The following is a 24552-nucleotide window of genomic DNA, read 5'->3' as shown; positions in this document are numbered from 1 at the left end:
ACATTGTTTCGAAGAAGCAATCCCACATATTGCTGATTTCTTTTCACTCGTTCCACCTGTCTGGGGTTCTTCTCATATACATATATATAGATATAGATATAGATATATGTTTAGTGGAGTAGTGTAAGAAAGAGTCTCCCTGAGCATCCACTACCGTCTCAATTCCTATTCCCCCTCGGAAGCAGCAAACAGCACCGACTCCATCTTCAAGTATCCGAAGTTGGAATGACGATTCAAATGCGGGGAGCCTCGACCCCGGTCGATTCTCGGCACCTACCTAGCCCACAAGTTATCTATAAGATCGACAACGGCGGGGCATTGGGAACACTGCAGCTGCCAGCAGGACAATAGCACACTCAGTCCTTCATCGAGATCTCCCTGACATCGGTAACATTCGTCCATGGTCGCCGTTGTTGTCCCCCTGCGGCCTCATCCGAGTGTTCCGAACTTGACGCATGTTTACTCGCCGTTGTCTTCCATGACGTTATTCAGACGTCTCCTGTGGACCTTGCGTGGTCATTATATATCTTGCCCTGCTCGGTCGTTGGGAATCTACAACGATTTTCGGGACTTTAAGCTGAAACTCATCGGATATGGTTTGCGCCATCGTCACCGGTGCCACAGGTATTCTACCTCTCATCCTCCTCCTGGTCGCTAATGCTAACGAACTCCAGGCATCACCGGCAGCGCCATCGTGCACCACCTAAGCAAAGACAACTCTTACAGCAAAATCTACGCCCTCTCGCGACGCGACCCAGGTTGGAAAGTCCCCAAGCTTCAACATGCCTCCATCAACCTGCAAGGCTCCGCAGACGACATGGCAGAGTCCCTATCTGGGATCTCGGCCGAGTACGTTTACTTCTGCGCATACATGGCACACGATGATCCCCAAGAACTCTGCAACATAAACGGAACTATGCTATCAAGCTTTATCCAAGCACTCGAGTCCACGGGCGCGATACGCACCCTGAAGCGGTTTATCCTCACCTGCGGATTCAAGCAGTACGGCCTGCACCTGGGCCAACCCAAGCAACCATTCTTTGAAGACGATCCCAAGCTCGAGGGAAAAGTTGGCGGCGAAATTTGGCCTCCAAACTTCTATTTCGAGCAGCAGCGCATCCTCTCTGATGCCGCGAAACGCAACAACTGGGACTGGGTCGTTACGCTCCCGCAGGACGTCCTCGGCTTTGCGCGAGGGAACTTCATGAACGAAGCTACGGCGTTAGGTCTCTACTGTACAGTTTCCAAAGCCCTTCCTGGCTCGGAACTTCCCTTCCCAGGATGCAAGGCCGGCTATTTCGCCTTCAACACATGGACGTCCGCGAACATGCATGCGAAATTCTGCCTCTGGGCGGCAACAGTCCCCGGCGCAGGAAACAACATATTCAACGTGGTCAATGGCGACACAAACTCCTGGCAGAACCTCTGGCCCCGACTGGCGCGGCGCTTCGGGTGCAAGATCCCCAACCCTATGTTCCCCCATGGCGGGAAAGCAGATACCGCAGGCTACAAAGACTATGAGCCCTCCACGACGAGAATATCAAACAAGCACCCGCTTTCCGCCGTCTCGTCGGATCTCGGCGTCTCGCATGATCCGTCGACAGAGGAAACACCGACCCTCTTCTGCCAGATCAATCCGGAGAAATGGGCTGCTCGATCGGATGTCAGTAAGGCTTGGGCTCAAGTAAGGAATAAGTACGACCTTGAACAAGAAGCATGGGATAAGGCAACCTGGGACTTTTTGACGTTTGCTCTGGGCAGGGATTGGAGTTGTGTTGGTAGTATGAGTAAGGCTAGGAAGCTGGGTTGGACTGGATATGCGGATACTTGGGATGAATTAGAAGACGTTTTCAACGTCTTGGAGAAGGAGGGGATCCTGCCGCCTACTGAAAAGCTAAAGGCCGACTTCTAATGAGTGGCAAAAACAGGGGTGAGAAAGACGAAGAGATCAGATACTTTACGCCCATAATAGTTGATACTATTGCCCAAATCAAAAGATATCTGATTTTTCTTCCTCTAGGCATTAGGTGCTAGTGATATTATCCTTGACGTTTTGATTGACTCTGGCCCTGGCCGTCAAGAAATCAGTCACTCTAGTTCTGGTCCCGCCGACCATATAAGCCCGATTATCGCCCATGTTTCTACCCCTCTTTCTTCGTCATTAAGAACGGCGTCACATCCTGCTTCCTGCGTTGGTAGTAGTCTCGGTGCCACTCTAGACGTTTGTTCCGTGCAGTCCGTGTCTCCTTCTTCGTAGCATTTTTCACTGGCTTCTGAAGTGTATCCATGAGATCAACGTCATCAAGCAACGCGGAACACTCGCCTTTTTGGGTCCAGTCTGGTATTTACCGACTACCTTCCCTCAGGCAGAGGTGCCCGCGTACACAGAACCAGGACAGGACCTCGTCCGGGTCTCCGTATGGGCATGACCTATTGAGGTGAGGTGGGCTTGGTGCTGTATAAGCACCGAGAACGGACGTAAACGCAGCTTCAGCGAGGATGTTGAAGTCGCGATACCCCATCACCTGAGAGGAATATCGAAAGTTGAGCCTCGAGTACCGAAAGCTTGTCGCAAACTTTGCGGTGCGGTGAACTTCGGGATCACGGACAGTGCACAATGGAATGAAGTAGCCCTGTAGTTTATTAGTATAATCCCACAGATATTAATGCTTTCACGTACTCGCGAAGACTAGGATTCTCATGAGTATATTTCCGCTGCCACAAACCATCTGTGGTGTATGTAGCTGAACCTACATAGAGCCAATGAGGAAGGAGGTGGCATTTCGAACGTCGTCTTGATAGATCAGCTTCGCATATACTCCCATATCCCTGGTGGAATCCCAAGGAAGTGCTGCGAGCTGTTGAAATGCCGGAGGATTGACCTCATTCCGGAGAAGGCAGGCTTCATGATTCGTGTGCTCCAAGAGTTCGGCGACAATTCCTTCATCATCGTGGCTCGCAAAGAAAGCATTTCAGCGTTCATCCTTGCGTGGAAATGATGGCGGAGCTTTCAGCACTGCATGCAACCTGGCCGTCAGGCTCGGGTAATTATTTTCGAAAGTTGAAGGTGGTAAACGTAACTCCAGGAAAAGACAAGTTGTCTGTGGAGGGAGCAAGGTCACTGCGGAGGTGATGGTGCGGCATAAACCTACCTTCTCACTCTGTCCGGCATGGCTGCATTTGCCTTGCTCCCAAGTGCCCGCTCTTGGAATTTCAACCGTTTCGACCCTGGACTGTATTCAGAGCTCGATGGAATTCAGATGTCAGCACCTGCTCCGCGCACTTGTACTTAGGTAGAAGCTACTAGATTGAACAGAGCCCTTCTCGAAGCAATAACTCTTCTCTTTCTCCAAATATTCAGGAATTAGGTACTTAGCGGCTAGCAGGATATATGTCCGTAGTATATATATTGAAGTAATACTGCATTTGGCTTTCCACTGGAAATAGTAACCCGGAGGGAGGAAGCGACATATCGGGCTGGGCCGTGGACGGTGCTGGCCAGCCTTTGAGCAAGCCGCGGTAAGGGAATCAAGATAGCCTCGCCAGCTAACAAATGGACAATATTACAGAAAAAATAGAATTCGAGATCAAGGTATTGCGTTCTATTGTAGAATTAACTTCCGGGTCCTGCAACAGCGCCAGGTATCTAATTATATCGAGTTCTTCTACGGCAGACTCTAGGCTGGGGACCAGGGTGGTTCGTGAACCTTCGCCACTTTGGGGACAGGGTGCTCGAAGTCTGCCTTCTCATCTGCTGGCTGGATGGTTGACATTGGGGAGCGGCTGGGCGGAATTCATGCAAGATTGGAAGAAAGTGGCGGGTTTGCTGCGCTCCCCTTTATGCCGGAATTGCCTCGTATGCCTTCAAGGCAGAACTGTGTGCACGCGCCGTATTAGCTGAATATATCACTCGCGGCACCATAGGTCCTCAGCGTGTGGAATTTCGGACTCACATAAGGACAATGTACTCTAAGAATCAAGGTATAGATTGCCTCTGCGAAGAGGCAGATTTACAGGACAGTAAATGTCCTGGGGTTATTAGCACAATCACCATAAGCAATAGGGGTTTTGTATAGTACATATCTCGGAGTACCGAATGAGAGTAACAAATCATTCATTGAGATCGACTGACTTTCCCGAGCACAAGATCTGAGTGTATGCTTCTTTTTTCCGCTGGCATGGGTATCAGACGGCTCGCCCTCCTTTGCATTAGGCCTCCTCGGGGGTTAGTTGCGGAACCCACATATAGGTATTATCTTGGTCAAACAAGATGTGGTTGTGGTGTCTCTCTCGAACACGTCACCCCAATCGGAAGAAAGGCCGCTTCTGTCGCCTGATCCGGTCTACCAACAGGGCGACGCGGGTCTCGAAGAAGGATATATCTTCAATAGGATCGGTGATGGGTAGCAGAGTCCTGCACCTTTGCAGGGTCTGGTGCACCCCTGACAATCCGTTAAAGTCTGAGTTCCACATCAGGGCGTACTAAAAATCGTAGCAGAAGGGAGTTGGAAGGGAATTAGAAGCGCTCCGGGTGACAAGCTGTGCTATAGTCGCGCCTTCCGTCCATGTTCAGAAGCTCCCACTCCTCCTTCATTTTGGCAAATACGACTTGGCCTTGGCCGGGGCCCGTGAGAGGGGTATGCAAGTCCATCTTCGAGACTATATCAGACCACGGCCGAGGAAGTCAAAAAGTAGAGAGGATGACGCTACTGACGCCATTCCCAAAGCTGCCTGACTGTCCGGTTGCCACCTGCAGGGGCAGGCCTGATAATCATGGGGCAAAGCGAAGAATTCGGATCTTCCGTTCTTTCTGAACTGACCGTGTCCGACGGGCTTAATTCCAGTATTCCTTTCTTACTGGACTCCGTTCGCACCCTCATAGCCCGTCGCCGAATCCGGAGTCAAAGGTTTATCTGACCAAGGCCAGAGGAAAGAGGTAAGAGTGCTACTAATACTATTCCTGAAGTTATCTGGCTGCCAGCCTTTATAATCGCAGGGTAAATGAAGAATTTAGCTCTTCTGTTTGAACTGACCGTGCCCTACGGGGGTTAGCTCTGGCCTTCCTGCCTTACTTACTGCAGTGGACTGGCTCTGCATATGCACTTAAGTAGGTCCTGGTTAGCCATTTCAGGTATCAATCTGACCACGGCCGGAGACAGCACTTTCCTCCTGCTACTTCTGCTGCTCTACTACCCACCGTAGGCTTTGCTGGTCGCGGTCGAGCCAAGTTACTGTATAATCAACCCAGATTGAAAAGGTAGCGTAAACTCAAACTGCGTAACGGAGGGGAATGCCAGCCTCCAGCTGGACAGTATCAGTTACTCTTAGCTACTGCTTGGGGTATTATTTATGGCCATGGACGTCTTAGTACAGTTATGCAACTACCTCAAAGTCCAGCCTCAACGTCGCCCGTCTTTCTCCCTGTCACCATCACCATCACCAGCGACACCCTGCATATCATCACCTTTACAGCAGCAAGGGCCTCATTTTCTTTCTCGCCTGAGGTGCCGTTAAGTAGGATGCTTCGGCCATTCTGCTGGAGAAAAATGACGTGGAATGGGGTTCGGGAGCTCAAGAGTACTAGTGAGAAACTGTCCGTCATTGTGTAAAATAATTATATCAATCTATGCTATCATTTATTCCCAACTATCCTAAAGTTCCTTCCATTACTCTGCTATCCCTTCCGCAGCCTGAGGGATGTTGCGTCTATTCTAGAAGGAGGTCAGCAGTCAACCGGTCCACGTCCGAAATCAGAAGTTCCGACACTGTTGCAACAGGAGCCAAAAAGTTATATCTGCAATAGCCTATGATTGCATACCTTGGACTGTATTCTCTTTGCTATCCGACCTTGTCTTCTTATTGGTTGTCAGCTATTAAGGCTAAGGTATCCCGATCCGTTTACCGCGGTTTGAATCACAAGAACGCTGGCCAGCACCGTCCATGGTCCAGCCCAGCATATCGCTTGCTGCCTAGGTACCGTACGAGTTATGGGCTTCAGTGAACAGCAACTCAATGATATTTCAATCTATATATGACATATATTTTCTGCTAGCCATCCAGGCAGCCTTTACAACCAGATTTCGAACTCGGTGTGTGCTAGTGCTTTATAGAAGGAAAGTCCCTGATTCAAGGAGGCCAGTGAAGTCAGTGACAGCCAAGTAAGTACCTAAGGACTCGCTATATATCTCAGCAGTTAGTGCTGGCCCCGGTCATGGTTCATGCTCACAGAACAGGTGAACGACTGAGCAACTAACAATTACAGATAGTGCATACGGAGGCCGCTCCGACACCCAATCTTGGACAGGTAGGTCAGAATTCGAGACTGACGTGGGTGCCGACAGATGGGAGAAACACAGCGCTCTATCCAGTACATCACAATGTTGCGGGAAGGGAGAATAAGCATGGTTCGATGCTCCTGACCATGGTCTACGGCCAAAGAGAGAATGGTTCATTCTCTAAGCATATCAGTTGAGCCATGCGTCGATTAGGTTTGATCACCCCGTTCTACCTAGCACTTAAGAATTCTCCGATGACAGCGCTGAATTGGTAAATAGTTTCAGGAAGGGACGGGCTCGTACTATTGCTTGCGGACGGATATCGAACTGCATTCGTCGTTCGTAGTCATGAGCAATCTCGACCCGACCCTTGACATTCAAAAAACCCTCACGAACAGATGAAATGGAAATAGACTTGTTATGTAGTTGATTCTACAATGGAATATGACTCCCAAATTCAAAAATGTGTTCCTTCGTAGTCTTGTCCTCTTCGTAGCTCAGGGTGGGGTATCCTCTCACTCACCTGGGTCACACCTAGGTGAGTACCGGATTTATCTACTCCGTACTGCCAATCTCAATTTTATGCTTCAGGCCACGTCCGGAGGACTCTACCAGATTCGAGTTGTAGAGACTCTGAAGGTAAACCCAGGATCTGTCGATATCGAACAGAATCATAAAGTAAAGGTAATTCGACAAAACCAGGACCTCAGATCAGGAAGTCGGACATCCCTGGTAATGGCTCATATGGAGCTGTGCTGATTGCATTTAGTCCTACCTCCCATTGCTCGTTGGTGGTCTGATTTGTTCCATCCCGCAAAGATATATATTCGGAGTACCTATACTATTGTTAACTCCGGCAAGATCACCAAAGCTGCCTAGAAGGCTGGCAAGAAATAAGCGGTTCCTCCCCATTCAATACCGTTATGACAAAAAAGCCTTTACGGACGAAGCTACGGGAAAGGTTGGCTACGAATAATCAGGCCGTAGTAAGTACATATTACTGCTACACACTGAAGACCATGACTTGTAGGGCACAACGGGCCAGCGGCCCTGCTGGCCCTGCTCGGCCGGGTCGGGTCTTGGCCGACACGTGACCAAGCGGCGATCATCAGAAAAGCTTCATCCTGAGCTACGAAGTGGACAAGATTACGAAAGAACAAATTTTTGAATTTGGGAATCATATTCCATTGTAGAATCAACTACATAACAAGTCTAATTCCATTTCTTTCGTTCGTAAAGGCTTTTTTGTCATAACGGCATTCAAAGGGGAGGAACCGCTTATTTCTTGCCAGCCTTCTGGGCGGCCTTGGTGACCTTGCCGGAACCAGCGACGGCCTTCTCAACTGACTTGACGACACCAACAGCGACGGTCAAGGGGATAGTTAGTTTGAAGTTCAAAAGAAAGGCAAGGCTGTTGGGGGTTGGGGAGCCTCAGGGGGGATATAGATGGCTTACCTGGCGCATGTCACGGACGGCGAAACGGCCGAGAGGGGGGTAGTCGGTGAAGGACTCAACGCACATGGGCTTGGAGGGAATCATCTTGACGATAGCAGCGTCACCGGACTTGATGAACTTGGGGTGGTCCTCAACGGACTTTCCGGTACGGCGGTCGATCTTCTCGAGGAGCTCAGAGAACTTGCAAGCAATGTGGGCGGTGTGGCAGTCGAGGACGGGAGCGTAACCAGCACCGACCTGACCGGGGTGGTTGAGAACGATGACCTGGGCGTTGAAAGAGGCAGCGCCGGAGGCGGGGTCGTTCTTGGAGTCGGAAGCGACGTTTCCACGGCGGATTTCCTTGACGGAAACGTTCTTCACGTTGAAACCAACGTTGTCACCGGGAACACCCTCCTTGAGCTGCTGGTGGTGCATCTCAACGGACTTGACTTCGGTGGTGACGTTGGCGGGAGCGAAGGTGACGACCATACCGGGAACGATCTTTCCGGTCTCGACACGGCCGACAGGGACAGTTCCAATACCGGAGATCTTGTAGACATCCTGGAGAGGAAGACGGAGGGGCTTGTTGGAGGGACGGACGGGGGGCTCAATGGCGTCGATGGCCTCGAGGAGGGTCTTACCAGTGGACTTGCCGGCCTTGGTCTCCTTCTCCCAACCCTTGTACCAGGGGCAGTTGGAGGAGGGCTCAAGCATGTTGTCACCGTTGAAACCGGAGATAGGGACGAAGGCGACGGACTTGGGGTTGTAGCCGACCTTCTTGATGAAACCGGAAGTCTCCTTGACGATTTCGTTGTAACGGGCCTCGGACCACTGGCAAGTGTCCATCTTGTTGAGGGCAACAATGAGCTGACGGACACCGAGGGTGAAGGCGAGCAGAGCGTGCTCACGGGTCTGGCCATCCTTGGAGATACCAGCCTCGAATTCACCAGTACCGGAGGCAATGATGAGGATAGCGCAGTCGGCCTGGGAGGTACCAGTGATCATGTTCTTGATGAAGTCACGGTGACCAGGGGCGTCTAAAGCCTTGTCAGATTGGATTCAAGCGATGTAATACAGGAGAAAACATACCAATGACGGTAACCTCATACTTGGGGGTCTGGAACTTCCAGAGGGCAATGTCGATGGTGATACCACGCTCACGCTCGGACTTGAGCTTGTCGAGAACCCAAGCGTACTTGAAGGAACCCTTACCGAGCTCGGCGGCTTCCTTCTCGAACTTCTCGATAGTACGCTGGTCGATACCACCGCACTTGTAGATCAAGTGACCTGAAGGTAGAATGTAAGTCTCTTGTGTTCAATCACGGCCGGATGTGTTGGGACGGCTTACCAGTAGTGGTGGACTTGCCGGAATCGACGTGGCCGATAACGACGATGTTGATGTGAGTCTTCTCTTCCTTACTGTTGATGGGAGACGGCCGTTAGCATGGTATGACGCAGGCGATGGAAGCGATGGGAAAGCCTCTGCAACTTACCCCATGGTGAAGGTTGTTATGTGAGTGTTTTATGAAGATAAAAGGGAGGATTGCTCAGATACTACGGCCAATAACGCGTAGAGGTGCTGAACAGAGAAATTAGCAAGAGGATGGAAGAAAGATGAGAGGAGAGCAGCGAGGGAGGGGAAGATATACGTACTGAAGCGGACAAGGAAAGGAAGGGAAAGAAAATTTTGTGGGAGGGGGAGGGGAAATCCTTTTATGGAGGGGCAAGCGAGGACGACGACTAAGCGGGCGGGCTCAAACCCTTGGCTGGCTGGTGTTGTCATTGGGCATGGAGGGGTAATCGGCCCCACTGAGAATGCAAATTCTTCGCGCTCGTTTGGGCGCTGCTGCGACATGAGCGTCCGGAACTACAGCCCAGCGTCAGGTTCCTTGGTTCCACTCCACCCCGTCCCTCAATTTCGCGGTCTAGGGGCAGAAATTTTTTTTGTTTTCCTCGTTTTTACTTGCCATCGCCTCTTACGGTGGATTCTCGGACTGAAATGCTGGGCATCAACGCAGTGGTGGACTGGTGAAATGGCGGCTTCATCGCTCTGTAGAGCACAACCCCGCGGCTGTAACAGATTCCGCCTCGCGATTTGTCCGTGGCCAGCCTGCGATGGAGCGACCAAGTGGCGCTGTTTGGTCCACAACATCAACAAGATCAGCATACGTAGCCCAGATAGACCACAACAATGATGTTGTTTGCAGCAGAAAAATTGATATCAACGTGAGAAAATTTTTCGTTTTCTTGCCCCTCGATTTGTTGCCTAGGAGGCCAAGTGTGATGGGTGACTCGTGAGTCAACGCTGCCCCTCACTTAGCCGCCTCTTTGCTTTTTCCCGAGTTTGACCATCGCCGAAGGCTTGACTGAACAAAAGACAAAGAAGTCTAAAATTTAGAACCATATTTTGGACTCGATGCTTGGCAGTCTACCATAGTTGGTCTCCACGGTTTTAACTGCGCTTCTTGTGGTGGTCTAGAAAGCTGTATACCGACGATTACTCGTAGACGCCATCAATTCAAATGAGGGGTATCTTGTATTCGCCTGAAGAAAGTCGCTAGAGCACATCAAACACCAAACAACAACCTGTCCATCCCATGTTCGCCTCGCTCGAATACCACAATGCATGGCCCAGTTAAAGCCTAAAGAACTGTCCAAATGGCGATCAGTGCGACGCGCATATCAGTTTTCTCTCCACCGAGCACCACACGTAGTACACTATCAACCCCGTCAGTACACGACGCACCATGCAAGGTATCCGTCCAAGCAGGCACTCACCTTCAAGAATGTAGTCATCGGCTCGTCTGCACTTCGAATCTGTAGTTGGAAGAAGTATGCACGGTCGCCGTTGCAGTTTTCCGCGGGGCATTGTGCTGCAGAAGGTCCAGGTCAGCATCCATCTTGTTTCTTCGACCTGCAAAGCCACTCCAACGTAACACCAAAAATTCCTTGACTTACTGGCCATGCTGTCCGCGTTCTCGAATTCGGCCTTGCCTCCGAATACCGCTTCCACTTCCTTCTGCTTCATCGGCGTCTTTTCGAACCAGGATTGCTCGAGGACATATTGATACGGGCAGCTGCGGCACTCGAAACGGTTGACTCCCATGGGATATCTCGGGGTAGCATCGGCACGAGAAATCGTCAGCGCATTGCTGCAGTTAGGACAAACTAAAGTGGTTATCGTCAGCGATGCCCATTGAGCTGAACGCGGGGTCACATACAAGTCAGAGGCATCTTGGGCTCGCAAAGTCAAAGCTGCGTAGATAAACAAGCCCGTAATCAATCGCCGGACAATAACCACAAGGAAATGTCCAAGAACGGCTCCTCAACTGCTACTAACCACCTCCCTCACGCAACAAGCGCGATATGAAGCCTTATCAGTTGGCGGAGAGAAAATTGTCCACACCGCCTTGCCGAGCGACCACTGACCATCCCGCTGGGAGCCTGAGGCCGCAATCTTAATTTAGATCTGCCGGTCATTTCATGCCTGCCGATTGGAGCCGGACAGCTAGCGGAACGGATAATCAATCATTCCGAAGTTTCCTCCGCCGCGGGAAGTGAAGAACGGCGGCATGCCAGCGGGGCAACCAAACAATAAGGGGGCCTAGTACTCTAGATCTCCAACGCTGATATAACCTCAACAGACACCAATACCAGTACGTATATACTTTCATTAAGCGATCAATCACGTTCTTCAGTCTGCACGTTATTTTGAATTGTTGCTTCTACATCAATCCTTTGTTTTCCTTGTCGATGCTCACTATCTTTGAGCCAGGCAGTCCACCCAAGCCCTGGCGGTTACTACAATTCCCATTCTATACGCTCCGTTTCTTTTCCAGACTGAGAACGCCACCCGCTTGAAAGACTTCCTACGGCTCAAAATCTTCGACTTCAAAGGACCATCGAGCAAACATGTCAGACGAGGTACCCCGCAAACGCTCATACAACCCCAACAACAGCAGTCAACTAACATTACCCATCCCAGGGCGCCTCTCCCCGCGAGCTCGTCATCGAAGCCTGCCGCCGTGACCAACCCCACCTCATAGAACAAGTCCTCGACTCCTTCGACGGGAAATCAAACGAGGAAGTAGCCGAGATCTTCAACGGCATTACAGACTCAATGGGCAACCATGCTCTCCACATCTGCGCGCAGTACGGAAGCTGTACGTATCCCCTTCATTTTCCTTCACGCTATCAAGCATACATGTACTAATGTGGGCATGGTTGATCACCAGACGACACAATGGACTCCCTGTTCGACATCCAATTCTTCGAATGCGACCCGCTCACCCGCCTCGACAGCGACACACCGCTACACGTCGCGGTGCGCTACGCGCAGGAGAAAGACGCCGAGCTCGGCAGGGAAATGATCAGTATGATGTGCGAGGCTGGCTGCGACCCGCGGGTACGGAATAAGCATGGCCAAAAGCCGGCTGATTTAGTCTATAATCACCCTGAGATTAAGTCGATACTTGCGCAGGCGGAGTATGTTCTTGCTGAGGGGTTGCGGGAGAATGACGAGGGGGATGAGGGCGCGGGGAGTGCGAGTGATAGTGAGTAAAGAGGGAGGGAGTTGGGGAATGTGGGGGTGGTTAACCTATGCCCTATGCCTATGGTTGAAGAGAACCTATCTTGGTCTTGGTCCTTTGTTTCGTAGCTCTTTTTGTTATAGATATGCATATAGGATATACGTATGACTTATGATTCGTGTTGGCTTCCATTGCTCTCTTATTTTCTCGGTATGAATTGGGTTTCATGAGTGACCATGGTGGATATATATCTTGGGTCAGACTCCGTTGTGAGAGCCCTTCTCCGGTATTGCCGATGCGATTTGACAGTCTATTCAAAACACATTCATGCGTACATGTGATAAGCATGGTGATACTGCATGAGAAAGCATGCAAGTAAGCACTCTTGGAGTTAGAGCTGTCGTCCCAAATCAAGAAAAAGATAAGTACAATAACAAGCCCACAGGTATCAAATAAAACACAAGCTAGTCAAGCAACAGCATAATTAGAAAATATGCGACATCACACGACCTAATCACTATCCTCCTCCTCTCCAGACTCTTCATCCCGCCGTCGCCTCCGTTGAGTCGAGCTTCCTTCCCCGGCATCCCCATCTCGCTCCCCGTTCTGATCCGGCGTGCTCCCACCAAGCGCCGCCCCATTGAATCCCAGACTCCTCGCCAGCCGAAACTCAAAATCCCTGGTCTGATCCCTCTCCGCGGGCGTAACACCATCACCCTCAACTCCAGCCTGCCTCCCGTAGACCTCCCTCACAAGCCCCGCAACGCCCCTAGCCCCAACCTCGACCTTCCCGCGCGGCCCAACCATATACTCGATTATCTCGTCACCGCCGTCCATCTGCCTATTCCGAATCAGGTAGCCCTCCTTGCAAAGACGTTGTAAGAATCGGTCTGTGCGGTCGATGGGTGTGAATGTGTCCGCGTTGACGCGACTGAGGTACCGGTCGAGTTTTTGTTCTTGAAGGGCACCGCCGTTTAGGAGAATTAGTCCAATTATAAATGTGTACAGGCCTGTGTAGGCGCCTTCCATAGGCGCTCGGGTGGGTTGGAGGATGTCTTGTTTTCGGTACTTGGATGGGAGGATGCTCGTCAGGATCCAGGACTTGTTTGTCGACGAGGGCTTTTCGACTTTTTGGGCGGCTACAGTATCGGAATCGCGTCAGCAATGTCTCCTTACCTCCATCAACGCACCTAAAGCCAAGCTCAAGTGGTAAAAGCTCACCCCTTCGCTGCTGAACAGTAACCTTCTCCTTGACCGGCAACTCAGAAAGCGTCATCCCGAACGTATCACCGAGAACCTTTTGCGCCTCCGCAAACACGGTCTTGAACTGTCTCGAACCCTGTTCCCCAAGAACCTTATTGCTAATATCGACTCGCCGAATCGGCTGGCGCGAATACTCACTCGAGAGGGCGAGTCGCACCAGCTTCTTCACCATCACATCTGTACTGCTGGGCGCGCGGAAATTCGATCCACCGTCGCTGGCTTCTTCGCTTGATGTCTCTCTGCGTACGCGGCGTTTGCGGTGGCTGTTCGATTGGGTGGGGGTATCTTGGGAGGAAGCGGATTCTTCGTCGCTGGATTCGGCTTCGGCAACCTGGTCGCGTATTGGTTAGACTTGGAGACGGTATAGGAGAAAGCGACGTACTGCCATTCGTTTGCGAATAAGAGGCATTTTGGTGATGGCTTATAGGGTGATGTCAAGGCGGGTTGGAAATGAATGTTCTGGCGTGGTTGCGGACGCGTTTTGAGGCGACGATAAGAGGTGGGCCAAACTATCCCAATCGAGTAATCACTTGCACTGGTGGGGACCATCACATGTCAGCACTACAGCAGTCGATCTTCAGGAATTTTTTCGACACAGTATAGCATTCATCAATGTCACTTCTTCGCCGCGTATCAATTACCTAAGACACGAGAAAGGCACCATTCAATGGCTTGTCAGGCCGGACGGAAACAAAGAAAGCATAAGAATGGAATGATCTGTAATGTATATCCAACCGCACCTTGCAGAGAAAAAGAAAAATAAAACTGAGAGAAGACAATGAACGATGTCGGCCTGGACAACAAAGGAATGGAGAAAAAACCGCCAGAACCTCAAATCTAAAAGCAACCCCAAACCAATTATAGAAGCTTCACAAATTATAGAAGCTTCACAAACAAGGCAAGTCGCACATTTTAGTCCTGGTTCTGCTCGTTTACCAGTTCTTTAACTTGAGACTTCTTCTTCTGCAGGAGGGAGCTGATAAATCCTAACCCTTCCTGAGACAAGACAAGGCCGGTGGTGATAAAAGCCTTTCCACGAGCAACAAGCCCGTCTCCTCCGCATTTCTTGTACTCCTCGCCGTAGGTTTTGCCCACATGGTTCCTTGCATCTCCAACAAGTCGCAAAGGGAAATAAACGGTGTCATAGATCGTCTCCTTGATCGTTCCAGTCTCCTCCTTGAGAATCGGGAAGGTCGCATCGACCTTATTCAAGCCCTTGTCCCCAAGAGAGTCTGCTTGAGTAACATACGGCGCAACGTATCCGTAGGGCTTAGAAAAGTACGTGAGGTAGGGCTTAGCGAAGCCGTAACCTTGATCGGCGAATTCCAATGACTTGGCGCCGTACTTGTTGCCTTTGTAGTAGGTGATGGAGTCCGAGACGACCGGATAAGAAGTGAGGTGCTACATAAACAGCGTATAAGTAAACGTTCCACAGCATACCATGGTCCTCATGGACAAGGGACGGTGAAGGAAACCTACCTCAAGAAACTGGGACTGAGCCCGCTCGCCGTTTACTGCGTTTTCGCCCATTGTGCTGTTTTCAAAATGAGGCATAGATTCCTTATCAAGGTCAGCACACTCGCTCACCATTACCGATTGTCATTCACTCATGACAATCAGCAGATAGGGCAGAGATAAGAAAAGAGGATAGACAGGGTATATGGATGGTGAGGGGATTGACGGGCCGACACGACGCAGAAATATTCCGTACCTTGGGGGAAGATTGTCGCAAGGGGAGAAGGAAGGAAAGATGCTAGCAAAGAGAGAGTGCGTGTGATGTGATGGGAGGTGGTGGGCGGATCTGGAGGAAGGTAGGCAGGCCAGAGAAGAACCACAGGTGAGAACAGGACCAGGAAAGTCAAATCGAGGGTTCCGGGCGATAAATAGCTGCTAGCCGGGATTGACTGGAGTGATCGGGATATCTTACGAGCATCGGAATTGCATAATGTTATCATCGACTCATCGCATTCTTCGACAGTTAAGCTGTTGGTTACTTGGGCTGGTGTTGGCAAGCATGTGATTGCGGGTCGCCAGTTCTGTTGCAAGCTGCAAGCACGTTTTCGCCGCCTCTCTGCACGATGCACCCCTCCTCCTCCTCCACCATACTATCGCTATCACTACCTTGTCGAAGCTAGCGAAACAGGGAATCCCTCGTCCTTAATTCGTTTCCTTTATCCCCTGGGCGCGTATCATGCATCTAATTCGACCAGGAGGCGAATATCGCGGGATCGCTGGGTGGAATAACGCTGACGAGGGGACTGAGCACATACAGAGAGTCCCGTCCTCGTCATTGTCTTGTGAATGCCCGTCCCTATCTAATCTGCCAGCTATCGATGGCGACAGGATCGGTGTGGCGAAGGAGGCATGATCGCTTAGGCTGTCCTGATATCACAGGTTGGAAGGAGACATCCGTCAGAACTTTGAGGCGCTGGCATTGAGTTTGGGATTAACTCGCTGACATTATTCTAAAGAGGTGATGCAGCCCCAGAATCCCATCAACACCTCGATAGCTTGGAGGCTAAACTAGCACCAAGTCTAGGGCCTGGACGCCAGCATGTGATTGCGGGTCTAGCTAGGCCTCCCGAATCTTGGCTGGCATGCTTCTTCGCCATGGACCATCATATCATCTAAGTGCCAGTGAAACCGGGTCTTCCGGGATCCCCGACATGGTCTTTTTGAACTGCCAGCATAAATACAAGAAGAAAATGCTCTCATTGTTTCATCTCGGGTGTCAGCTCATTCTTAGCTCCTGCTCTTCCGCGGAAAATGCTATATCACCTGCAGTCGGCGGCAGCCAAGACCGCGACAAGCTACGCACCGACAGCCCGAGTGATATTCTAGGCTCAGAGCCGTAGTGTTCTTCCGGTCTCCGGATACATATCCATTATCCATTAATATATGTTTCCTCAGTTGATCTCCCGCGTACTCCATCCTGATGCGCCTGGACCTCTTCAGTTTCAACCTGCATCCATAACGCCACAACCTGCACGTTTCTAGACTGCTGTCATCTAAGCACACTTCCCCTGTTGGTCCAAGCGTCTACTCATGGCCAACGGCAGGCGCCGTCATAACTATCTCGATGTAGTCATCCTCGGCGATCGGATTTCTGCTGTGGGTAGCCCAATAAGGTACCGGCCTATGACTCGCAGCGTACTTTTGTTGTTCGGATTCGACACCATCGAGCAACCCCCCACGCGTAATGCATGAGTTCTCCAGACATAACAGTGCAGATGCGCACGTCAATGGCTCCAGGGAAATGATTCCTGACTTATTCGCACAGACATGCTCCCGCTTTGGAGGTATTCAGGCCCCAGTTGTATCTGCCTCTTATCTTACCCTCGTCGGTTACAAGTCCGCTATCATATCTTCAATGGCAACGGAAATTCGCGGAGGAAAGATCTCCGAGGCGGGATCAAACCGTTACGATGGAAAGTACGAGGTCTGAACACTGATCTTTACAGGGATAAGCATTGACGGGATTCAAGGTATGGCTTGCCCTAAAAATAGCAGGTTACGCCGTCCTTGGGTGGAACTTAGGGCTGTCGGTGCCTCCCCACCAGCGAGGTTCGATCGTCAAAGCTACTCTTTCGCAAACGAAAGGTATTAATTAACCCGCTCCAAGCTACGTGACAATTGCTGTAGATATCATCCATCTCCTTATCTTACATCGAGAGGGTGACTTTTGGAGATAAGAATCTCGTGGAAACCTCTTCCCGCGACAGCAACATCACTATCCTTTCAATGGAATGACTAAAACTTTTCCTTTTCGAAGTTGTCTTTGGGGAGCCTGGAGCTGTGGCGCGCATTCATTATTCGTCTCCACTGCTTAAACTACTAGTCGATGTCTCCAGTTGCGAGGCTTGCCCAATGAAGGCCAAAAAAATGAGTTGGAGATCCATGGGGTCCTCAATGCCATGGCAAACTCGGATGAGTATACATCTCTTGGCCTAATTCTTTGCCACAATCCTGTGCCCTAAGAGATTCAGGTCTTACTACTATTTGCGGGGAGAATCCCGGTCATGGCTTCCACTATCCGGGCCAAGATTACTCGGCGGTGATTGATTTGACTGTTCAGAACAACCTTGCCCTTGTGAAAGATGCTACGACATCCGCTTACGTTAAGCCACCACCGTCCCACGTAGCTCTGACGGAGACCCAGGACTAGCCAAGGCGCAATTACTAGGAGAAAAATGTGATTGCTGGTCTTAAGACGTTTATACTTCGCGACACGGCGTTGTTTACGAATTGGAAAACGATGACGCTGGATATTCTCATCGCCTGCTTCTCTTGAGGCAATATCCCTTCCTCGCATGTGTGCTTGTATGCCTCCACAATCCTTTCGAGATTCCCTGCACGCCAATGCCTCGTCCCGTCTTTGAGCTGGAGCACTGCGGCAGCTACTGGAAGCATTAGCCGCTGCTCCCCTTTCGCCCCGTGTTTTCCGAAAAGAAGGAAGCAAGACGATGCAAACCATCTTCAAATTCCGACTTTGGAGCAGATACTTTGAGGGCCTTTTTTCTGTTATGATGTGATTCAATTAAATTGCGTCAGTGCACGAAGCATGGCTTGAGGACCCTGTAGGGAAGGCACAAAGCTGAGATCTAAAGCTTGTGTTTGCGTTGCGGGGACCCAGCTAGGTATAAGCTTACGGTTTTCCTAGTAGATCTGGCCCAGGCTAGCTCTCCATGTTCTTCAATCCTCTAGCACTTAGTCGCATAGCCATACCCCTTAAGCCCAACGAGCATGTACTGCATACAAGGTTGGGCATATAGAGCTCTTAGAAAGACAACGAGGATGAAGACGCCTCACTTCTTTGCTTGAAGTTGCTTAGTGTTGAGAGGTACAGAGCATAAATCAAAGGCTATCGAAGGTCATAGTGCATGATTCAAGAAGTACTCTTCTCAAGACAACCTTGGAGTGATTGGATGGTTTGGGTGAATTGCGCTTATTTTCATGAGCTCAAAACAGTAACACTGCTCTAACGGGGCTCTCACGGTTCCACCAAAATCAGCCTGGAGGACGTACTTAGCTACCTTATTCATTCTCCCTTATCCACCTAGAACGAACACACGAAAACTTCACTCAAACACCCTTTCTTTACTACCCTCTCACCTCTCTCACGACCTCGACCAAGTCTTCGATAGATCAAGTGCAACGCCTAAGTAAGGGTTGATTATCTCTCATACTCCTCGGCCCAGTGTCTTGTATCTACAAAGTGATTTTGGCTAACACAACTCTCTCTTCTAAGTCCCACAATGGAGAACGGCACCGGCGATACAATAAACTTGAACCAACCTTCCAACTCCGTCCAATCATCCGAACCGGCGGGGAACGCAAAGCTCCTCGAATCCAACAGCCATAACCCCGATACGCCTCCTAGTGGAAACCGGGTTTGGAAACACTCTAGAAGACAGGGGTCCTCAAAGGACTTATTGGACGCGGTGCGCAGGATGAAATGCATAATAAGGCCGGAAGCACTCGAAAAGGGTTTGTTCCGCAATGTCTGGCCGAAACTCACTGTACGGAGCCCAGATCAATTTATCGCATCTTGACTCGCTTCGCTTGGTCGCGACCTCAGGCCAGGGCAGATCTTAGCTAACGGCTCTGTTACAGGTCCCCCTTTCGCCCGAAGAGCATCTGGCGAAACACAACTCTGGCCGTAACTGTTTACGGTGGACTATATCTCGGCGTGGAGTCATTGATCTTGGCCATGACAAAATGGAACTCATATTCCAACTACAGGTACAATTTACGAGAACAACCCACTTGTTCCTTACCAGCCTTCTGGGCAGCGTGACGGATTCTCCGGAGCCAGCAGTAGTCTCAGTTCTCATTCCGGACGTGGACCTTGACTCTAGATAATGAAGAGAGCACGATATGATCTATAGAGCCCGTGAGCAAGGTGAGGCCAATGCTGGCTTTAGGTATCGAAACCACGAGTCTCTGTCCCAGAGGGTTTTTTGCAGCAGCTGATGCATTGAGTCGAGTCATCTGCCCGCCGCAACGGATTCGGCTACACAGCATATGATGGTTACGTTGGTACAATCGGCGCCTCAAACTGCCCTGACCCATTGTTATTAATGCTCCGCAGAGCCTGGAATTAAGCCAGTCTGGTGAAGTTCTATGATCACTTCAAGATGGGAAGATCGTTCGATTCCCAGACCTCCCTGGTGACGCACCAATGGACCTGGCTGAGAAGCTTGCTTCAAAATGCAGAAAATTACACCGCGGTTGTTATTGATGGAGAAAGTCTGGATATTCCGCATATTGTCTGTGTGTCTAGATATGCCGGGAGAGTACACATCGAGGCAGAACCTTATGAGGCCATGGTTCATAGCCATACTGCGCTCATGCAAGGCCTTTCCGCCAGCGAGGTGATCTACGGTAAGTCGCCATTCGCATCCTACCAAATCTCAACCCCAAGCTCTCCTCACCCGTCCGTATCCATTAGGAGTCAACACTGAAGTTGGCGGCTCATCCAATACACGTCCAGATGATATTTCTGCGCTCCAACGCGTTTTGACCCGGAAGCTCAGCTACGGCGTGTTACCAGCTTCAACGCGAGATCCCCGTTCACCCTACCAAGGTGACGTCCGATTGGAGCTGGAGCAGGAGGATCCTGCCGAGTCTCCATATCTACCACGCAGCTGGTGCGAGCCGCCATTCTGTTCCGGATCAACTCGCTGGTCAAGGGCTATTCTGGGGTCCACCCAGTCATCATCAGCCGCCTGCAGGCCCTGCTTACTCATAACATCATCCCCATGGTTCCTCCGCGTGGAAGTATCTCGGCGTCTGGGGATCTAAGCCCTCTAGCTCACATCAGCGGTGCCATCCAAGGGAAACCCTCTATACGCGTTCTCTCCTCTGTCCGGTCCGGAAAAGATGCGTACGCGGACGAGGCTCTTGCACAGGCAGGCCTGCAGCCCGTGTTTCTGACGGCCAAAGAAGGCCTGGCCATTGTCAATGAGACGGTCATCTCCGCGGCATGCGGTGCACTGGTTCTTCACGATACAAACCAGCTGGCGGTGCTCTCTCAGATCCTCACTGCGATGACGGTGAAAGTGTTACACTTATCCCCAGAGAGCTTTGACGCGCTCTTCGCTGAAGTACTCCCGCATCCCGACCAATCGAGACAGCCAGAAACATCCGGGTGTTCCTCTGTGGCTCTCAACTGGCCACGGTCAAAGACGGGAAGAACAACGGCATCCTGCGCCAGAATCCATATTCCATACGGACGGCGCCGCAGTGGATTGTCCGTGCTGGAGAACCTCCTCCTGGCCAACCAGCAGATTAGCATCGAGTGCAATTCTACCACCGACAACCTGCTCATCAGTCGAGACAGGAAGTTCCTGCACGGCGGAAACTTCCAGGCCAAGGCAGTCACGTCCGCGATGGAGAAAAGCCGACAGGCCGTTCAGATGATAGGCCGCATGATGCTCACGCAGTGCCAGATGATCAACCCGACCAGCAGCTTCGGGCTCCCTCCTCACCTGGTAGCCGAGGAGCCCAGCCAGTCGGGAACGTACAAAGCAATTGACATCTACTCTCTGCGTTGGCATCTGAGCTCGGATCCCTCGCGGGGCCAGTCACTTATGTGGTTAATGCGGAGATGGGCAACCAGTCGTTGAATTCCCTAGCTTTAATCTCGGCTCGATACACTGCTACCGCTGTCAAAGCTCTCACGGGACACGCCGCTGCACATTTGCTTTCGGTGTTTCAGGCTCTTGATCTCCGAGCTATGCAGCAGCAGTTCCTTGGTGGCATCCGGGCCGAGTTTCTCGAGTTATCGCGTCGTCTGGTGGAGGAGCAACAACAGAGCACTGACCGCAATAATCCTTGCAGGGACTTGCCGTCGACCCTATGGGCACACTTGCAGGAAATCTTAGACCAGACCGTGGCCCTTGACTTCTCAGATCAATTCAACCAGATAGCAATGGGATAGCAAAGGCAATGCGCGTCCCAATAGCTGACTACCTCCTGCCTATAGCCGAAATAGCCACAGTCACAGCCAAACCCGCTCCCGCTCCCACCATCGCCATACTCCAGGAAATGGAAAACTTCATCGCCAATCTCAGCCCCTGGCTCCATAAATAGCTAGCCCGTGGCGACGCCAGTCCACTATTAGGGACGGCATCTAAGAGGATGTATCTATTCGTCCGCAAGACACTTGGAGTCCCATTCTTGTATACGGCCGTGATACTGACACCCACCGCGGAGACTACAGCTACAGGACCACGTACGGTGGAGAAGACCCCCACGGTTGGTAGCTACACGAGCCTGCTGTATCGGGCAATTCGACGGGCCGATTTTCAGCCGGTCATGCAGGAGTTGTTGGAAGGGTGTTGGGCGAGCGACGACGAGCGAGACCGGTAGTCCTGTCAGATTGAGAAGAATGCATGCATGCATTATTATTATTATTATTATATATACTATAAGATATCTGTTCTAGATAGTGGTTGGTGATGCATCGACACAGACAATCGCAGTGTCCTGCCATACATCATAAGCGAGGCTGGGCTTCTTGACCAAGGCTTTGCATAGTCTTTTTGACTGCGCAAAGGTATATGTTTTTGTCTCTCCGCGGTCGAGACTTCACCTACTTTCCCAATTACATGAGCATGTGCAATGTCTCTTCTTTCACTGACACAAACTTTAGGTTCCTCTTCAATGAGTAAAAAGGGTCCCCGCGCAATTGAGTCATTTATTCGTCGTCTAAAATGTATCTATCTATCCATCAACAATTTCGCCTCGTCACGAGCGCTTAGGGCACGAACCTACCCAGAGATATTTCAGGCTCGTGTTAAAAAAAATTGTTTGACGTCCCCGGTCAGGATCGAACTGACAACCTCTCGATTAACAGTCGAACGCGCTAACCAATTGCGCCACGGAGACGATCTGTGAGTGGCGACAAAAATATAGTGCAATATCAGTGAGCCCAATATCTCGGTTCAGATAGCCTAGGTTGGCACATTTTAGGCCCGAACAATAAGATTCAGAACGTTTTTGATAAACTGTAAACCTTAGATAACAAATTTTTTTTTTTTGAAGTCCAAACAGTAGTTAATTGATTGGACCGCGCTAGTACAGTCCAATCTCTGGCTATAACGAAATGAGCTTTGTGTTTGTTGAATTCGACTAATCGCACGGGTGGCACTGCATTTTCCTCTCGCTGCGAACTCTAGTTAGTCGCGATGCACAAGAGGGGTGGTCTGAGCTTCAGCGAAGGATGCAAAAGACACCAAATAGGAATGAACGGTGGGTTATGGGGTGAAGGGAAATGGTAAGGCGAATCAAGAACAAGGAGATAGTGTCTGTGTTCCAGAGGTAGCACGAAAGAGACTATGGCCGGGAAGACGGGTGTATATATAAACGGCGAGGTGGACGTGAAGAGCACTAAATGGGCGCGAGGATGATCCAAAATATTAAGCGATTGGTAATGGTAATCCCAGCGGTGATCGGCAGCAGCCATGGGTGGTTAGGTCTAGTAAGGCAATATTAGGAGTTGAGGGCGATGAAAGAGCTCTAGGCTGGGGCCAGAGATGGTGGGAAAGGTAATGCCTCAGTGGCAGCAGATATCTGAAGCAGTCTCAGTGCTCCGATCATGGGAATGAGAGCATCAGGCTGGACCTCAGAGGAAGCTGCAGCCGCAGGAACGATTGTATTATTTCTATTCCTATAATGATACTACTTACTGTTATCCGTCTATTCCCAACCCTCTTGAAGCCTCTTTCTATACACCGCAATCATCTCCGCAGTGATGTTGCTCCCGCCACAAACGACAATCACAACTCGGCTCTCGGGCGTCAGGCCAGGCACATACTCCCTCAATCTCGCCGAGGCGCCAACCTCAACGCTAATCCCACAAGCCAACTCGACCTGCAGCCGCATTTCATCCGCTAGACGAATTGAACCCCGAGCAGCCTCCGCATCGGAACCGACCACACTGACAACATCTACCCCAGGAGGAGGAGACTGCGCGTTCTTCAGGGCCTGCGGCGCAACTTGCAGTGCTCCTAACGAGGTAGCGAGAGAGGTGATGGCGGGAAGTGGCTGTAGGCTACCTTCTCGAAGAGACAGCGCCAATGAATCCGCGCCCTTGGTCTCGACCGCCAGAACGCGGACGTTGCCTTTGCCCTCTTGAGATTGTGTATACCGACCCAGCCCCTGGACAACACCATTGAAGAGACCGCCTCCTCCAACACTGCAGACCACTGCATCCGCAGGGAACGCCGTCCCCCGTCTCGGCGGCATCTGCCTAGCAATCTCGTCGACCATGGTACCCGCACCCTCCCAGACCTCTGGATGGTCAAACGGGGCAACATAGATATTTCTCCTCGCGGCAGAATCACCCTCTTGATTGTCGATAAACGTCTCTCGGAGATACGTATCAGCCTGGAACCAGCTATCCCCGTGTTGAATGACGTCCGCGGCTCCAACATCCCGCAACTTGGTGATCATCATGGGCTTCGTGGAGTGCGGGACAACAACTGTACATGGGCAGTTGAGGTCGCGGGCTGCAATGACAGCTGCGAGGCCGGCATTACCACCTGAGGAGCTATAGAAATGGAGCTCTTTTCCTTGGTTGGCTGGGTTTTGGAGAGCGTTGCGGATGAGGTTGCCGATTCCTCTGGTTTGTCAGTTGTTGCGTCTTTTCATTGAGGTGCAGGTCTATACCTAGACTTGAATGAACCTGACGGTTGCAACAGATCTAGTTTGAGGAATACTCTGCTGAATAGGTCGTTAGTGAGCATGTTCACAGTGGGTGAGAGACCCTTACCATCCTGCTGTCTTTGATAATGATGCGGACTCGATCAGTGGCGTTTCAAGCCAGGGCTTCTTCTCTATGGTTGTCATTCTGGATCTATGATTCTAAGCATCTATAAAAGAAAGCAAGAGAATTGAAGTGACAGTACAAGTTCCAGGGAATATCGAGCTGGTTAAATGTTCGGGCTGACTCCCTAGCGCTTGGAGAATCCCAAGTGTCTGGTTCCGCAACGTTGCAGTGGAGATACGCCCTCCGAATGACAAACGGGCGGCCTACAGATAGAAAG

At 50.9% G+C, this 24552-nt stretch overlaps 11 protein-coding genes and 1 non-coding gene across 12 annotated transcripts; 5 read left to right on the top strand and 7 right to left on the bottom strand.

The window, feature by feature from the left end:
- Nucleotides 1-36: 36 nt before the first annotated feature.
- On the top strand, nucleotides 37-2012 carry BDV17DRAFT_250357 (SDR family oxidoreductase). The gene is made up of 2 exons (XM_073756316.1): nucleotides 37-624; nucleotides 675-2012. The coding sequence occupies exons 1-2, from the start codon at nucleotides 594-596 to the stop codon at nucleotides 1910-1912; spliced, it is 1269 nt and encodes a 422-aa protein (XP_073620552.1). The 5' UTR covers nucleotides 37-593; the 3' UTR covers nucleotides 1913-2012.
- Nucleotides 2013-2221: 209 nt separating this feature from the next.
- Nucleotides 2222-2616, bottom strand: BDV17DRAFT_250351 (uncharacterized protein). Its single transcript, XM_073756315.1, has one exon. It carries the CDS (start codon nucleotides 2520-2522, stop codon nucleotides 2346-2348), a length of 177 nt encoding a protein of 58 aa, XP_073620551.1. The 5' UTR covers nucleotides 2523-2616; the 3' UTR covers nucleotides 2222-2345.
- A 4029-nt stretch (nucleotides 2617-6645) lies between these two features.
- Nucleotides 6646-7150, top strand: BDV17DRAFT_250349 (uncharacterized protein). Its single transcript, XM_073756314.1, has one exon. It carries the CDS (start codon nucleotides 6720-6722, stop codon nucleotides 7032-7034), a length of 315 nt encoding a protein of 104 aa, XP_073620550.1. The 5' UTR covers nucleotides 6646-6719; the 3' UTR covers nucleotides 7035-7150.
- Nucleotides 7151-7436: 286 nt separating this feature from the next.
- BDV17DRAFT_250348 (uncharacterized protein) lies at nucleotides 7437-9379 on the bottom strand. The gene is made up of 3 exons (XM_073756313.1): nucleotides 8799-9379; nucleotides 7731-8746; nucleotides 7437-7646 (listed from the first exon to the last, which is right to left on the bottom strand). Exons 2-3 carry the CDS (start codon nucleotides 8712-8714, stop codon nucleotides 7554-7556), a joined length of 1077 nt encoding a protein of 358 aa, XP_073620549.1. The 5' UTR covers nucleotides 8715-8746; nucleotides 8799-9379; the 3' UTR covers nucleotides 7437-7553.
- Nucleotides 9380-9385: 6 nt separating this feature from the next.
- BDV17DRAFT_66588 (uncharacterized protein) lies at nucleotides 9386-10172 on the top strand. Its single transcript, XM_073764931.1, has 2 exons — nucleotides 9386-10003; nucleotides 10070-10172. The coding sequence occupies exon 1, from the start codon at nucleotides 9425-9427 to the stop codon at nucleotides 9902-9904; it is 480 nt and encodes a 159-aa protein (XP_073620548.1). The 5' UTR covers nucleotides 9386-9424; the 3' UTR covers nucleotides 9905-10003; nucleotides 10070-10172.
- A 219-nt stretch (nucleotides 10173-10391) lies between these two features.
- Nucleotides 10392-10943, bottom strand: BDV17DRAFT_286533 (DNA-directed RNA polymerase III core subunit RPC11; the record flags this gene model as incomplete). The annotated part of the gene is made up of 4 exons (XM_073760921.1): nucleotides 10392-10427; nucleotides 10488-10582; nucleotides 10668-10877; nucleotides 10931-10943. 4 exons carry the CDS (start codon nucleotides 10941-10943, stop codon nucleotides 10392-10394), a joined length of 354 nt encoding a protein of 117 aa, XP_073620547.1.
- Nucleotides 10944-11333: 390 nt separating this feature from the next.
- Nucleotides 11334-12336, top strand: BDV17DRAFT_66557 (ankyrin repeat-containing protein ANK1). The gene is made up of 4 exons (XM_073764930.1): nucleotides 11334-11365; nucleotides 11574-11633; nucleotides 11695-11872; nucleotides 11945-12336. The coding sequence occupies exons 2-4, from the start codon at nucleotides 11622-11624 to the stop codon at nucleotides 12268-12270; spliced, it is 516 nt and encodes a 171-aa protein (XP_073620546.1). The 5' UTR covers nucleotides 11334-11365; nucleotides 11574-11621; the 3' UTR covers nucleotides 12271-12336.
- A 331-nt stretch (nucleotides 12337-12667) lies between these two features.
- BDV17DRAFT_66440 (MAGE domain-containing protein) lies at nucleotides 12668-14082 on the bottom strand. The gene is made up of 3 exons (XM_073764929.1): nucleotides 13884-14082; nucleotides 13460-13832; nucleotides 12668-13377 (listed from the first exon to the last, which is right to left on the bottom strand). The coding sequence occupies exons 1-3, from the start codon at nucleotides 13908-13910 to the stop codon at nucleotides 12749-12751; spliced, it is 1029 nt and encodes a 342-aa protein (XP_073620545.1). The 5' UTR covers nucleotides 13911-14082; the 3' UTR covers nucleotides 12668-12748.
- A 1-nt stretch (nucleotide 14083) lies between these two features.
- BDV17DRAFT_66439 (putative pathogenesis associated protein Cap20) lies at nucleotides 14084-15563 on the bottom strand. Its single transcript, XM_073764928.1, has 3 exons — nucleotides 15429-15563; nucleotides 14981-15061; nucleotides 14084-14902 (listed from the first exon to the last, which is right to left on the bottom strand). Exons 1-3 carry the CDS (start codon nucleotides 15432-15434, stop codon nucleotides 14414-14416), a joined length of 576 nt encoding a protein of 191 aa, XP_073620544.1. The 5' UTR covers nucleotides 15435-15563; the 3' UTR covers nucleotides 14084-14413.
- Nucleotides 15564-19711: 4148 nt separating this feature from the next.
- BDV17DRAFT_278863 (aromatic amino acid ammonia-lyase) lies at nucleotides 19712-21874 on the top strand (the record flags this gene model as incomplete). The annotated part of the gene is made up of 7 exons (XM_073759612.1): nucleotides 19712-19731; nucleotides 19785-19885; nucleotides 19953-20092; nucleotides 20149-20945; nucleotides 20999-21023; nucleotides 21066-21395; nucleotides 21596-21874. The coding sequence occupies 7 exons, from the start codon at nucleotides 19712-19714 to the stop codon at nucleotides 21872-21874; spliced, it is 1692 nt and encodes a 563-aa protein (XP_073620543.1).
- Nucleotides 21875-22319: 445 nt separating this feature from the next.
- Nucleotides 22320-22393, bottom strand: BDV17DRAFT_t18. Its single transcript has one exon. It is a non-coding gene; the product is annotated as a tRNA-Asn (tRNA).
- An 810-nt stretch (nucleotides 22394-23203) lies between these two features.
- BDV17DRAFT_286528 (putative L-serine dehydratase) lies at nucleotides 23204-24355 on the bottom strand (the record flags this gene model as incomplete). The annotated part of the gene is made up of 3 exons (XM_073760920.1): nucleotides 23204-24128; nucleotides 24176-24229; nucleotides 24279-24355. The coding sequence occupies 3 exons, from the start codon at nucleotides 24353-24355 to the stop codon at nucleotides 23204-23206; spliced, it is 1056 nt and encodes a 351-aa protein (XP_073620542.1).
- Between the last annotated feature and the right edge of the window lie 197 nt (nucleotides 24356-24552).

This window comes from Aspergillus undulatus (genome assembly GCF_047715775.1).
Source record: "Aspergillus undulatus strain CBS 261.88 unplaced genomic scaffold BDV17scaffold_2, whole genome shotgun sequence".
In the NCBI taxonomy this organism is placed as follows: Eukaryota; Fungi; Ascomycota; class Eurotiomycetes; order Eurotiales; family Aspergillaceae; genus Aspergillus; species Aspergillus undulatus.
Note: the sequence above shows the minus strand (reverse complement) of the source record. Positions and strands in the feature narration are given on the sequence as shown.

Coding starts and splice junctions, on each gene's coding strand:
- BDV17DRAFT_250357 (XM_073756316.1), top strand. CDS start 594: ATGGTTTGCGCCATCGTCACCGGTGCCACAG. Junction 625..674: donor CATCGTCACCGGTGCCACAG/GTATTCTACCTC, acceptor AACGAACTCCAG/GCATCACCGGCAGCGCCATC.
- BDV17DRAFT_250351 (XM_073756315.1), bottom strand. CDS start 2,522: ATGGGGTATCGCGACTTCAACATCCTCGCTGAAGCTGCGTTTACGTCC.
- BDV17DRAFT_250349 (XM_073756314.1), top strand. CDS start 6,720: ATGACTCCCAAATTCAAAAATGTGTTCCTTCGTAGTCTTGTCCTCTTC.
- BDV17DRAFT_250348 (XM_073756313.1), bottom strand. CDS start 8,714: ATGATCACTGGTACCTCCCAGGCCGACTGCGCTATCCTCATCATTGCC. Junction 7,647..7,730: donor CCGTCCGTGACATGCGCCAG/GTAAGCCATCTA, acceptor ACTATCCCCTTG/ACCGTCGCTGTTGGTGTCGT.
- BDV17DRAFT_66588 (XM_073764931.1), top strand. CDS start 9,425: ATGGAGGGGCAAGCGAGGACGACGACTAAGCGGGCGGGCTCAAACCCT.
- BDV17DRAFT_66557 (XM_073764930.1), top strand. Junction 11,873..11,944: donor CTGCGCGCAGTACGGAAGCT/GTACGTATCCCC, acceptor GTTGATCACCAG/ACGACACAATGGACTCCCTG.
- BDV17DRAFT_66440 (XM_073764929.1), bottom strand. CDS start 13,910: ATGCCTCTTATTCGCAAACGAATGGCA. Junction 13,833..13,883: donor TTATTCGCAAACGAATGGCA/GTACGTCGCTTT, acceptor ATACGCGACCAG/GTTGCCGAAGCCGAATCCAG. Junction 13,378..13,459: donor TACTGTTCAGCAGCGAAGGG/GTGAGCTTTTAC, acceptor CCGATACTGTAG/CCGCCCAAAAAGTCGAAAAG.
- BDV17DRAFT_66439 (XM_073764928.1), bottom strand. Junction 14,903..14,980: donor CTCAGTCCCAGTTTCTTGAG/GTAGGTTTCCTT, acceptor CTGTTTATGTAG/CACCTCACTTCTTATCCGGT.